The 14,856-nt window shown below is 38.8% G+C and overlaps 1 protein-coding gene across 1 annotated transcript; it reads left to right on the top strand.

Annotated features, from left to right (window-relative positions):
- Positions 1–302: 302 nt before the first annotated feature.
- LOC309844873 (olfactory receptor 9A1-like) lies at positions 303–1,232 on the top strand (the record flags this gene model as incomplete). Its single annotated transcript, XM_082692197.1, has 1 exon — positions 303–1,232. One exon carries the CDS (start codon positions 303–305, stop codon positions 1,230–1,232), a length of 930 nt encoding a protein of 309 aa, XP_082548323.1.
- Between the last annotated feature and the right edge of the window lie 13,624 nt (positions 1,233–14,856).

The following is a 14,856-nucleotide window of genomic DNA, read 5'->3' as shown; positions in this document are numbered from 1 at the left end:
TATATAATGATTATTCTAAAAACAATGAATACTGTTATGCTGAAAATAAATAAAAATAAATAAATAAATAAACAAACAAACAAATAAATAAATAAAATCTTAAAAAAAAAAAAAAAAGGAAAGTTTAGCAGTGATCATGTAAAGGGGACAATAGAACCTGAACCCTTCCTAGTCATGTTCTGGAGTCTGTGAACAGGAGGGGGATATTTTCTCTGCCTGAGTCTGTTTTTATTTTGGATCAGAAGCCCTGTGATCTCTTTTTTACTCTTTAGATTTCACAAGGAACAACAGCTCAGAACTAAATGTTGGGGAATCACTCTCGTGCCACTGAATTCTATCCCTTAGGCTCCCCTGGCTCCCCAGAATTACGCCATACCTTATTTACTACCTTCTTCCTCTTCTACTCAGTGACAGTCATGGGGAACATGCTCATCATTGTGATTGTCTGTGTTGATAAACGCCTGCAGTCCCCCATGTATTTCTTCCTTGGCCACCTCTCTGTCCTAGAGATCCTGATCACATCAGTTGCTGTCCCCTTGATGCTCTGGGGGTTAGTGCTTCCTGGGATGCAGGCAATATCTTTGACAGCATGTAGTGCACAATTATATTTGTACCTTTCTTTGGGCACATCAGAATTTATATTAATGGGAGCGATGGCTGTGGACCGTTATGGGGCTGTCTATAACCCCCTGAGGTACAACATCATTATGAACAGCCACACCTACATCTGGGTGGTCATTGTGTCATGGGTGTTTGGGTTCCTATTTCAAATCTGGCCCGTCTGTGCCACATTTCAGCTTACCTTCTGCAAATCAAATGTGGTAGATCATTTTTTATGTGACTGGGGGCAATTGTTTAAATTATCCTGTGATGACAGCCGTTTCACACAGTTTATTCTTTTTTTAATGGCTGTTTTTGTTATCATTGGTCCTTTGATCCCTACAGTCATCTCCTACACCTACATCATCACCACCATCCTCAGGATTGCTTCAGCCTCTGGTCGGAGGAAAGCCTTCTCTACCTGTGCATCCCACTTCACCTTTGTTGTGATTGGCTATGGCACCTGCTTGTTCCTGTATGTGAAACCCAAGCAAACACAGGCAGCTGAGTACAACAGGGTAGCATCACTGATGGTTTTAGTGGTGACCCCTTTTCTGAACCCATTCATCTTCACCCTTCGGAATGACAAATTTATAAAGGCCTTTCAAGATGTCATGAAACGCTGCTGTTAACTCCTCAAGGGGTAGCTATGTCCTAAGGACAACCATGGACTCATCATCATGAACTGGAGTAATCTGAAAGCAATAAGGCAATCTGAAATGATCATTTTCAACACCAAGTGGTTTGTGATGTACAAGGAAATTTTAAGACACTGATTGTGCTCTAACTTATAATCAGATGATTCCTGCATGGGAGATCTCATTATTATTTTTCAATCAGATATATTTGTTTATACACTCTTCCGTAGTTACAATACATCTTACAATATATATTTAAAAATAAAAATATATAAAATATGTGATTTTTTTTCTTTTTTAGAACACTCATCTTTTTTTGGCATTCTATGCAATATTTATTTATTTATTTATTTATTTATGAAATGATCTTGTTTATTCAATACCCAATCCTTTCTTGATATTTTTTTTTAATTTTTTTAAATTTTTTATAAACATATATTTTTATCCCCAGGGGTACAGGTCTGTGAATCACCAGGTTTACACACTTCACAGCACTCACCAAAGCACATACCCTCCCCAATGTCCATAATCCCACCCCCTTCTCCCAAACCCCCTCCCCCCAGCAACCCTCAGTTTGTTTTGTGAGATTAAGAGTCACTTATGGTTTGTCTCCCTCCCAATCCCATCTTGTTTCATTTATTCTTCTCCTACCCACTTAAGCCCCCATGTTGCATCACCACTTCCTCATATCAGGGAGATCATAGGATAGTTGTCTTTCTCTGCTTGACTTATTTCGCTAAGCATGATACGCTCTAGTTCCATCCATGTTGTTGCAAATGGCAAGATTTCATTTCTTTTGATGGCTGCATAGTATTCCATTGTGTATATATACCACATCTTCTTGATCCATTCATCTGTTGATGGACATCTAGGTTCTTTCCACAGTTTGGCTATTGTGGACATTGCTGCTATAAACATTTGGGTGCATGTGCCCCTTTGGATCACTACGTTTGTATCTTTAGGGTAAATACCCAATAGTGCAATTGCTGGGTCATAGGGCAGTTCTATTTTCAACATTTTGAGGAACCTCCATGCTGTTTTCCAGAGTGGCTGCACCAGCTTGCATTCCCACCAACAGTGTAGGAGGGTTCCCCTTTCTCCGCATCCTCGCCAGCATCTGTCATTTCCTGACTTGTTTATTTTAGCCATTCTGACTGGTGTGAGGTGATATCTCATTGTGGTTTTGATTTGTATTTCCCTGATGCCGAGTGATATGGAGCACTTTTTCATGTGTCTGTTGGCCATCTGGATGTCTTCTTTGCAGAAATGTCTGTTCATGTCGTCTGCCCATTTCTTGATTGGATTATTTGTTCTTTGGGTGTTGAGTTTGCTAAGTTCTTTATAGATTCTGGACACTAGTCCTTTATCTGATATGTCGTTTGCAAATATCTTCTCCCATTCTGTCAGTTGTCTTTTGATTTTGTTAACTGTTTCCTTTGCTGTGCAAAAGCTTTTGATCTTGATGAAATCCCAATAGTTCATTTTTTCCCTTGCTTCCCTTGCCTTTTGCGTTGTTCCTAGGAAGATGTTGCTGCGGCAGCGGTCGAAGAGGTTGCTGCCCGTGTTCTCCTCAAGGATTTTGATGGATTCCTTTCGCACATTGAGGTCCTTCATCCATTTTGAGTCTATTTTCGTGTGTGGTGTAAGGAAATGGTCCAATTTCATTTTTCTGCATGTGGCTGTCCCAGCACCATTTATTGAAGAGGCTGTCTTTTTTCCATTGGACATTCTTTCCTGCTTTGTCGAAGATTAGTTGACCATAGATTTGAGGGTCTATTTCTGGGCTCTCTATTCTGTTCCATTGATCTATGTGTCTGTTTTTGTGCCAGTACCATGCTGTCTTGATGATGACAGCTTTGTAATTAGAGCTTGAAGTCCAGAATTGTGATGCCACCAACGTTTGCTTTCTTTTTCAATATCCCTTTGGCTATTCGAGGTCTTTTCTGGTTCCATATAAATTTTAGGATTATTTGTTCCATTTCTTTGAAAAAGATGGATGGTACTTTGATAGGAATTGCATTAAATGTGTAGATTGCTTTAGGTAGCATAGACATTTTCACAATATTTATTCTTCCAATCCAGGAGCATGGAACATTTTTCCATTTCTTTGTGTCTTCCTCAATTTCTTTCATGAGTACTTTATAGTTTTCTGAGTATAGATTCTGTGTCTCTTTGGTTAGGTTTATTCCTAGGTATCTTATGGTTTTGGATGCAATTGTAAATGGGATTGACTCCTTAATATCTCTTTCTTCTGTCTTGCTGTTGGTGTAGAGAAATGCAACTGATTTCTGTGCATTGATTTTATATCCTGACACTTTACTGAATTCCTGTATAAGTTCTAGCAGTTTTGGAGTGGAGTCTTTTGGGTTTTCCACATATAGTATCATATCATCTGCGAAGAGTGATAATTTGACTTCTTCTTTGCCGATTTGGATGCCTTTAATTTCCTTTTGTTGTCTGATTGCTGAGGCTAGGACCTCTAGTACTATGTTGAATAGCAGTGGTGATAATGGACATCCGTGCCGTGTTCCTGACCTTAGCGGAAAAGCTTTCAGTTTTTCTCCATTGAGAATGATATTTGCGGTGGGTTTTTCATAGATGGCTTTGATGATATTGAGGTATGTGCCCTCTATCCCTACACTTTGAAGAGTTTTGATCAGGAAGGGATGCTGTACTTTGTCAAATGCTTTTTCAGCATCTATTGAGAGTATCATATGGTTCTTGTTCTTTCTTTTATTGATGTGTTGTATCACATTGACTGATTTGCGGATGTTGAACCAACCTTGCAGCCCTGGAATAAATTCCACTTGGTCGTGGTGAATAATCTTTTTAATGTACTGTTGAATCCTATTGGCTAGTATTTTGTTGAGTATTTTCGCATCTGTGTTCATCAAGGATATAGGTCTATAGCTCTCTTTTTTGGTGGGATCCTTGTCTGGTTTTGGGATCAAGGTGATGCTGGCCTCATAAAATGAGTTTGGAAGTTTTCCTTCCATTTCTATTTTTTGGAACAGTTTCAGGAGAATAGGAATTAGTTCTTCTTTAAATGTTTGGTAGAATTCCCCCGGGAAGCCGTCTGGCCCTGGGCTTTTGTTTGTTTGGAGATTTTTAATGACTGTTTCAATCTCCTTACTGGTTATGGGTCTGTTCAGGCTTTCTATTTGTGGTAGTTTATATGTTTCTAGGAATGCATCCATTTCTTCCAGATTGTCAAATTTATTGCCGTAGAGTTGCTCATAGTATGTTCTTATAATAGTTTGTATTTCTTTGGTGTTAGTTGTGATCTCTCCTCTTTCATTCATGATTTTATTTATTTGGGTCCTTTCTCTTTTCTTTTTGATAAGTCGGGCCAGGGGTTTATCAATTTTATTAATTCTTTCAAAGAACCAGCTCCTAGTTTCGTTGATTTGTTCTATTGTTTTTTTGGTTTCTATTTCATTGATTTCTGCTCTGATCTTTATGATTTCTCTTCTCCTGCTGGGCTTAGGGTTTCTTTCTTGTTCTTTCTCCAGCTCCTTTAGGTGTAGGGTTAGGTTGTGTACCTGAGACCTTTCTTGTTTCTTGAGAAAGGCTTGTACCGCTATATATTTTCCTCTCAGGACTGCCTTTGTTGTGTCCCACAGATTTTGAACCGTTGTATTTTCATTATCATTTGTTTCCATGATTTTTTTCAATTCTTCTTTAATTTCCCGGTTGACCCATTCATTCTTTAGAAGGATGCTGTTTAGTCTCCATGTATTTGGGTTCTTTCCAAACTTCCTTTTGTGGTTGAGTTCTAGCTTTAGAGTGTTGTGGTCTGAAAATATGCAGGGAATGATCCCAATCTTTTGATACCGCTTGAGTCCTGATTTAGGACCGAGGATGTGATCTATTCTGGAGAATGTTCCATGTGCACTAGAGAAGAATGTGTATTCTGTTGTTTTGGGATGAAATATTCTGAATATATCTGTGATGTCCATCTGGTCCAGTGTGTCGTTTAAGGCCTTTATATCCTTGCTGATCTTTTGCTTGGATGACCTGTCCATTTCAGTGAGGGGAGTGTTAAAGACCCCTACTATTATTGTATTATTGTTGATGTGTTTCTTTGATTTTGTTATTAATTGGTTTATATAGTTGGCTGCTCCCACGTTGGGAACATAGATATTTAAAATTGTTAAATCTTCTTGTTGGACAGACCCTTTGAGTATGATATAGTGTCCTTCCTCATCTCTTATTATAGTCTTTGGCTTAAAATCTAATTGATCTGATCTAAGGATTGCCACTCCTGCTTTCTTCTAATGTCCATTAGCATGGTAAATTCTTTTCCACCCCCTCACTTTAAATCTGGAGGTGTCTTTGGGCTTAAAATGAGTTTCTTGGAGGCAACATATAGATGGGTTTTGTTTTTTTATCCATTCTGATACCCTGTGTCTTTTGACAGGGGCATTTAGCCCATTCACATTCAGGGTAACTATTGAGAGATATGAATTTAGTGCCATTGTATTGCCTGTAAGGTGACTGTTACTGTATATGGTCTCTGTTCCTTTCTGATCTACCACTTGTAGGCTCTCTCTTTTCTTAGAGGACCCCTTTCAATATTTCCTGTAGAGCTGGTTTGGTATTTGCAAATTCTTTCAGTTGTTGTTTGTCCTGGAAGCTTTTAATCTCTCCTTCTATTTTCAATGATAGTCTAGCTGGATATAGTATTCTTGGCTGCATGTTTTTCTCGTTTAGTGCTCTGAAAATATCATGCCAGCTCTTTCTGGCCTGCCAGGTCTCTGTGGATAAGTCAGCTGCCAATCTAATATTTTTACCATTGTATGTTACAGACTTCTTTTCCCGGGCTGCTTTCAGGATTTTCTCTTTGTCACTGAGACTTGTAAATTTTACTATTAGGTGACGGGGTGTGGGCCTATTCTTATTGATTTTGAGGGGCGTTCTCTGAACCTCCTGAATTTTGATGCTCATTCCCTTTGCCATATTGGGGAAATTCTCCCCAATAATTCTCTCCAGTATACCTTCTGCTCCCCTCTCTCTTTCTTCTTCTTCTGGAATCCCAATTATTCTAATGTTGTTTCGTCTTATGGTATCACTTATCTCTCGAATTCTCCCCTCGTGATCCAGTAGCTGTTTGTCCCTCTTTTGCTCAGCTTCTTTATTCTCTGTCATTTGGTCTTCTATATCACTAATTCTTTCTTCTGCCTCATTTATCCTAGCAGTTAGAGCCTCCATTTTTGATTGCACCTCATTAATAGCTTTTTTGATTTCAACTTGGTTAGATTTTAGTTCTTTTATTTCTCCAGAAAGGGCTTTTATATCTCTCGAGAGGGTTTCTCTAATATCTTCCATGCCTTTTTCGAGCCCGGCTAGAACCTTGAGAATTGTCATTCTGAACTCTAGATCTGACATATTACCGATGTCTGTATTGATTAGGTCCCTAGCCTTCGGTACTGCTTCTTGTTCTTTTTTTTGTGTTGAATTTTTACGTCTTGTCATTTTGTCCAGATAAGAGTAAATGAAGGGGCAAGTAAAATACTAAAAGGGTGGCAACAACCCCAGGAAAATATGCTTTAACCAAATTAGAAGAGATCCAAAATCGTGAGTGGGGAGAAAGGGGATAAAAAGAGGTTCAAAAAGGAAGAAAGAAAAAAAAAAGAAAAAAGAAAAGAAAAAAAAAAAAAGAAAAGAATTTTTTAAAAAAGAAAACACCTAAGAAAAATATAAAAAAGAAAAAAGATATATATTAGATAAACTAGTAAAAAATCATTAAAAAAGAAAAAGGTAACAGTTAAAAAAAAAAAAAATTTACCCGAAGGCGAGAAGAAAAAAAAAAAAAATGAAAAAGAAAAAATTAAATTAACTGCAAGACTAAAAAAAATCACAGGAAAAAAGCCATGAGTTCCGTGCTTGGCTTTCTCCTCCTCTGGAATTCTGCTGCTCTCCTTGGTATTGAAACCACACTCCTTGGTAGGTGAACTTGGTCTCGGCTGGATTTCTTGTTGATCTTCTGGGGGAGGGGCCTGTTGTAGTGATTCTCAAGTGTCTTTGCCCCAGGCGGAATTGCACCACCCTTACCTGGGGCCAGGGTGAGTAATCCGCTCGGGTTTGCTTTCAGGAGCTTTTGTTCCCTGAGCGCTTTCCGTAGAGTTCCGGAGGACGGGAATACAAATGGCGGCCTCCTGGTCTCCGGCCCGGAGGAGCCGAGAGCCCAGGGCCGCACTCCTCAGTGCGCCCTCAGAGAACAGCGCCCAGTTACTCCCGTCTGCCTGACCTCCGGCCGCGCTCCGAGCTCACCGAGCCTGCGATCGGTTCAAGGTAACACTGAGCTGTGAGCTTACTGTCGGCTCTGTCTCTGTAGCCGGCTTTCCCGTTCCAATACCCGCAAGCTCTGCGACACTCAGACACCCCCGATCCTTCTGTGATCATGCGGGACCTGAGGCCACGCTGACCCCGCGTGGGCTTCGCCCCGGTTTAGCCTCTGGAGCAATGTCCCTCAGCGGAACAGACTTTTAAAAGTCCCGATTTTGTGCTCTGTTGCTCCGCTGCTTGCCGGGAGCCCGCCCCCCCCCCCCCCCCCCCCCGGGGTCTATCTTCCCGTCGCTTTGGATTCACTTCTCCGCCGGTCCTACCTTTCAGAAAGTGGTTGTTTTTCTGTTTCCAGAATTGCTGTTCTTCTCTTCGATCTGCCGATGGATTTTCAGGTGTTTGCAATCTTTAGATAAGCTATCTAGCTGATCTCCGGCTAGCTGAAGCAGTCTCAGCTTGCTACTTCTCCGCCATCTTGACTCCTCCCCCTGCAATCTTTATTTTTATAGTCTATTTTAAAATCTATGGTTTCTAATTCTTTTATTTTTATTTATTTCTTTGTTTCAAATTTTTATTTAAATTTGAACTAATTAACATACATTGTAATATTGGTTTCAGGGGTAGAATTTCGTGATTCATCACTTACATACAACACCCAGTGCTCATCACAAGTGCCTTCCTTAATGCCCATCACCCATTTAGCTCATCCCCTGCCCACCTCCCTCCGTCAACCCTCCGTTTGTTCTCTATAGTTAAGAATCTCTTACAGTTTGCTTCCCTCTCTCTTTTTTGCCTCCGTATTTTATGTTCATCTGTTTCTTTCCTTAAATTCCACATGAGTGAAATCATATGGTCTTTGTCTTTCTGTAGCTGACATACTTTGTTTAGCATAATACACTCTCGCTCCAGCCACATCAGTGCAAATGGTAAGATTTCATTCTTTTTGATAGCTAGGTAATATTCTATTATATGTATATATACACATATGTGTATTCCTTCCATATATATGTGTGTGTGTATATATGTATATCTGTTTATATACCTTCCTGGAGGCCCCCTAGCTCCTGTGTCTCTCCCAGATTTCCTGGCCAAGAGTAGACCAGATGGTTTGTTCTACCTCCCTGATTAGCTCCCTCAGAACTCCTTTGCCTGCTTCTTGTGCATACCATGACATTTTTAACCTCTTCTAAAAATGTGGCAGAATCCACATGAAACATATATACACACCAAATCTTCTTTATTCGTTCATCAGTCAGTGGACATTTGGGTTCTTTCCATAGTTTGGCTATTTTGATAATGTTGCTATAAACATTGGGGTACATGTGTCTCTTCAAATCAGTATTTTTGTATCATCTGGGTAAATACCTAGTAATGCAATTGCTGGATCATAGGGTAATTCTATTTTTAACTTCCCGAGGAATCTCCCTACTGTTTTCAACAGAGGCTGTACCAGTTTGCATTCCCACCAACAGTGCCAAAGTGTTCCTTTTTCTCCACATCCTCACCAACATCTGTTGTTTCCTGTGTTGTTAATTTTAGCCACTCTGACAGGTGTGAGGTGGTATCTTATTATGGTTTTGATTTGTATTTCGCTGTATTTGTATTTCCCTGATGATGAATGATGTTGAGCATCTTTTCATGTGTCTGTTAGCCATCTGGATGTCTTTTTTGAAAAAATATCTGTTCATGTCTTCTGCCCATTTCTTAACTGGATTATTTATTTTTTGGGGTGTTGAGTTTGATAAGTTCTTCATAGATTTTGGGTAGTACCCTTTATCACATATGTCACTTGCAAGTATCTTCTCCCATTTTGTAGGCTGCTTTTAGTTTTGTTGATCTTTTCCTTTGCTATGCAGAAGCTTCTTATATTGATGAATATCCAGTAGTTCATTTTTGCTTTTGTTTCCTTTGCCTCTGGCAATATGTCTAGTAAGAAGCAATGGCTGAGGTCAAAAAGGTTGCTGCCTGTGTTCTACTCTAGGATTTTGATGGTTTTCTATCCCACATTTAGGTCTTTCATTCATTTTGAATTTATTTTTGTGTATGGTGTAAGAAAGTAAGTGGTCCTGTTTTATTCTGTATGTTACTGCCCGTTTTCCCAATACCTCTTGTTGAAGAGTGGTATTTTTTTCATTGGATATTCTTTTCTGCTTTGTCAGGATTAGTTGACTGTAAAGCTGAGGGTCCATTTCTAGGTTCTCTTTTCTGTTCCATTGATCTATGTGTCTGGTTTTGTGCCAGTAGCATACTGTCTTGATGATTACAGCTTTGTAATAGCTTTATAATAGCTTAAAGTCCAGAATTATGATACCTCCATCTTTGTTTTTCTTTTTTAGGATTATGTTAGCTATTCAGGGTCTTTTGTGGTTCTATACAAGCTTTAGGATTGTTTTTTTCTAGCTCTGAAAAAATGCTGGTGGTATTTTGATAAGGATTGCTTTAAATGTATAGATTGCTCTGGGTAGTATAGACATTTTAACAGTATTTGTTCTTCTAATCTGTGAGCATGGAATGTTTTTCCATTTCTTTGTGTCCACTTCAGTTTCTTTCATAAGTGTAGAACACTCAGCTCTTTCAATGGAAAAAGCAAGGAAGAGTATAATTCATTCTCTGGCAGTTGACCTCTGTGATTGTTTCTAGGTGCTGAGTCATCTTCCCATATGTTGTTCTGTGATTTCATGATTTTTCTCACTCACTAAGGCACCCTTTATTTCTTCTGTGAGTGACCCCACATCCAGCTCAGCCTCCTATCTTTTCTTGAGGTTCATGCCCCCCAGTTCCAACAGGGACACTACTTCCCTGTAGGTCTTCTCAACTGGTAGTTGTAAAAACAAACTCACTCCACTACCTTGCCTCCTTCCCAACCTCAGAGCCAGATGTGTGTTAATCCAGGGATGTCTCTAATTGGTGGACTTTCTCAGAGTGAGGAGGGAGGGTCTTGGAAAGAGGCATTTTCTTATGTGGCATGTCTCCCGTTATCATGCCAGCCCCAAATGTGGGAGGGCAATGAATGGGCTGAGTTCTAGGACCTGAACTGATGACGGTGAGCTGACCTTACTGTGCTCCTGGGCTGAGGCAGGAGTGCAGGGAGGGCAGAAAAGAGGTAGATCCTGATTACTTCTCTCCACATTCCTCATGTTGTTTAATCCTGACACAAGGCATTCTATTTTCCTTCTCAACTACATTTCTGGTGAGGTGGCAGCAAGAGGGGAACTAAGGAATAGTGTTGGGAGTGAGGTTCTGTCAGCTAGGTCTTTACATGGTTATGAATTCTACTTCATACTCTGCCTTACTGAGTCAAAAATAAAAGAAATTGTCCTGTTTCTAATTGCCAAAACACCAGTTGCTTGTTTCTACAAATATCTCTCTGTAGCAGGGGAGATATTTTAGCAGAATAATCTTCTGTAAGTCTGGACAGTCTGCAAGGTTTCCTTAGAGCTGAGTAGAGCAAATGGGGGAATAATTGAGGTGCAGCAACAGAGCTTCACATTTCTTATCCAGAGACTTTTGGTTACTTTTGTAGGGATGTAGAGATCATCTAAATATTGTAGATATCCACCTTTTATTATCTGATGGGTATGTTGGAAATACCTTTTGTCAATCTGGGTTTTATCTTTTGACTTTTTTAACTGAAATCTTCTGTCATGCAAAAGTGTTAATTTTGCTGTTGTCAAATTTAGTTTTTTTCTGTAATTTATATTTATATATATTGCTTTAAGAGTCCCTTTCCATTCAAAGGACTTAATAGTCACAGCTACAGACTCTGACAATGTAGATATAGTACAATTATTTTTAAAATAAGAAATGGGGGGGCGCTTGGGTGGCTCAGTGGGTTAAAGCCTCTGCTTTCGGCTCAGGTCATGATCCCAAGGGTTCTGGGATCAAGTTCCACATCGGGCTCTCTGCTCAGCGGGGAGCCTGCTCCCCACCCCCTGCCTGCCTCTCTGCCTACTTATGCTCTCCGTCTGTCAAATACATAAATAAAATCTTAAAAAAAAATAAAATAAGAAATGGGAAGAGCATATGCAAAGTTTTTTTTTTTTTTAAGATTTTATTTATTTGTTTGACAGAGAGAGAAAGAGAGATCACAAGCAGGCAGAAAGGCAGGCACAGAGAGAGGAGGAAGCAGGCTCCCTGCTGAGCAGAGAGCCAGATGCAGGTCTTATTCCCAAGCCCCTGAAATCATGACTTGAGCCAAAGGCAGAGGCTTAACCCACTGAGCCACCCAGGTGTCCCCAAAGTTCTTTTTTAAGATTATTTGTTTATTTATTTATTTATTTATTTATTTCTCAGAGAGAGAGAGAGAGAACACAAGTGCAGGGAGAAGCAGGCAGAGGGAGAAGCAAGCTCCCTGCTGAGCAAAGAGCCCAATGTGGAACTTGATCTCAGGACCCTAGGATCATGACCTGAGCTGAAGGCAGACACTTAATCAACTGAGCTGAAGGCAGGCACTTAATCAACTTTGAGGTTTCCCACAAATTTTTTTTTTTGAACAGTTTTCAGTAATCATACTGGTGGAGAAAGTATTAGCAGAATCATTCTAGAACTATTGTATGTGTAATGTAAGTAAGATAAAGGCGATGAATAATTATGCAATATTCTAGTTCCAAAAAATAAGATTAGGTAAAGCCTCCAGGGTCTTGAATTTAAATTGTACATATCAAGGTAGACTCATTTTATATAAATAGGCACAGTTTTATATGTCCATATGCTGAGATTATGGTTTTGAAATACTGTTTCCCAATATGAGTAACTAGGACTTCTTGGAGAAAACGCTCCTTCCTGGTCTGGGGCAAGAAATCTATAAGATGAGCTTGGAATATCTTTACATACTGGGTATAAGAGATTACTAGGGTTATGTTAAAAGGTGTCAGGAGCTGACTGGAGGAAACTTATACTGGCCAAGGATGAGAGAAGGAATACTTCAAAAATATATAATAATTGTAACCATTGGAAATCCATAAAATATATTTAAATCCATGAGTTCATAATGGTATTTAAAAAACAGCTACCTTCAAAAGATAAATTCATTATTTATCAGACCCAAGTCTGATCAAGGCTCTGTGACCACCTACTAAGTTGCAGAAAGATATGCAGAGAACAGAAAGATCAGAAAGACATGTTTAACTCTGCCATGTGGATGGAATCATAATGTAGATGGTGGAAAACTCTACAGTAAGAAAACCTGATTATTCAACAAATAAACTGGAAGAAAATTAATGAGCTGTAGGGAGAATCTGTAGATTAAAGTAGACTTAAAAACAAATCAGATAAAAAGATGTAGAATGCTGACATTTGTTATTAGGTAAATGTAAATTAAAACAACAGTCAGGCAGTGCCTCGGTGGCTTGGTTGGCTGAGTCTCTGCCTTTGGTTCTGGTTGAGCCTTTGCCTTTGGCTTGGGTCATGATCTCAGGGTCCTGGGATGGAGCCCCACATCAGGCTCCCTGCTCAGTGGGGAGTCTGCTTCTCCCTCTCCTTTGCCCCTACTCATGCTCTTTCTTGCTGTCTCTCTCAAATAAATAAAATCTTTAAAAAACCCCACAGCAATTGGATACCACTACATACCTACTAGAAAATTGTAAAGACTGACATTATCACATCCTGGAAAGGCTATAGATCATCAGAAATGTTTTTCGTTGCTGCTTGGAATGCAGAATATTATAACCACTTTGGAAGGCAGCTTGGCAATTTCTTATAAAGTTAAATATAGACTCAGCATACAGCCCAGAAACTTCCGAAATGAGTGGAAAATTTACTACCATATAAAAACAGGCATGAAAATGTTTATAGAAACTTTATTCATAATTGGAAATATCCAAAATATTCTTTGGTAGGTGAATGGGTGAAGAGACTACAATCTATACATAGAATGTGAATACTATTCAGCAATAAAAAGAGGTGAGCTAATAACTCACATAATTACATGAAAAAAATCTCAAATGCATTGTGCCAAGTGAAAGAGGCTGGAACAAAAGGCTACAAACTGTACGATTCAATTCTAATGATATTTTGCAATTAAAAGAAAAACAAAAACAAAAAACAAAAAACTAATAGGGATAGAAAACAGGTTAAGTGGATACCTATCTCTTTAGGATAAGTAAGGGGACAATGTTTGACTAGGGAAGTACAGGGTGTTTTGGGGCAATGTGACTAATCTGTTTGGCACTATAATGGTGGATACATTATGTATTTGCTAAACTCATAAGACTTTGCAATATAAAAATTGAAGCTTAAAGTATACAAATTGAAAAAAAAAATCAACCAGGAGTTTGGGGGAATCCCAGGATAAGATACAGACAAAAGAACTTACTGTGTGATGAATGTATGATACCGGCTCCCTGGAGAGGTTGGTCAAAAAGGACCTAAGAAACTTTGGATATCAGCATAGTTCTCAGCAAGTCCTGTACAATTTTGGAAAACAGTATTTTGCCTAAAAAATGAAAGGCTAAAGACTAAAGAGCTATGTATAATCACTGTACTCTAATTGGCAAAGTTGCTTTTGTAAAATAAATCTCCACATGAATTAACCATAATTAAGACTCTTACAAATATGAAACAACACTGGAAATCAGAAAACTTAAACCTCAGAATACAAGTGTTCAGGGAAACAGGTGTGAAAAAATGTTAAGTAAATTCAGTAAATTGAAAAAACAGTCGAAATAATCTCAAGCAAGGGCCATATTACAGGGTCCTTAAGGAGGACTATATTTTGTGAAAATTTAATAAGTGACATTGAGAAGAGAATGAAAACAGCCAAAAAACCCTAAAATGAAAAGCTAGAAAGGATCAGAGGAAATGTGATAATTAAAAGAAATTAAAACACAAAATAACCAAAGACAATGCATGAACCTTGACACATCTTTGATTTTTAAAAAATCTATAAATGTATTTGGGAAAAATTTTAGAAAATTTTAATATGGACTATACATTTTATATTACTGGAGTAATGTTAGTTTTCTCATGTGTGATAATGCTATTCTTGTTACGTGGGAGGATGTCCTTACTCAACATAAAGTGTCATCTCAGTACCTGGAATGTAGTAGATATCTTTACTAATCAGGATGCGGATGAATGAATATAGGAAGCATGGTGATCCACAGGACTAACCCCCTGAAAGCCATTTTAGGTGACTTTTGCAGAGGAGTAGTGAATAGATCACATAATTAGTCTCTGCACTGTGCTCACCGTCAGTCAGTCAGATAAAGAACTGAAAAATTAACTCAGATCTTTGGATTTCAAGATACACCGTAAAATTAACCTAAGGACTCCATTTGCCATCTGCTAGATGCCTCGTCACAAACCCCGTTCTGGAGTTTCTCATGGTACATTA

The sequence above is a fragment of the Mustela nivalis genome, assembly GCF_964662115.1.
Source record: "Mustela nivalis genome assembly, chromosome: 12".
NCBI classification, from domain to species: domain Eukaryota; kingdom Metazoa; phylum Chordata; class Mammalia; order Carnivora; family Mustelidae; genus Mustela; species Mustela nivalis.
The sequence above is the reverse complement of the archived record's forward strand: the minus strand, read 5'-3'. Positions and strand labels throughout refer to the sequence as shown.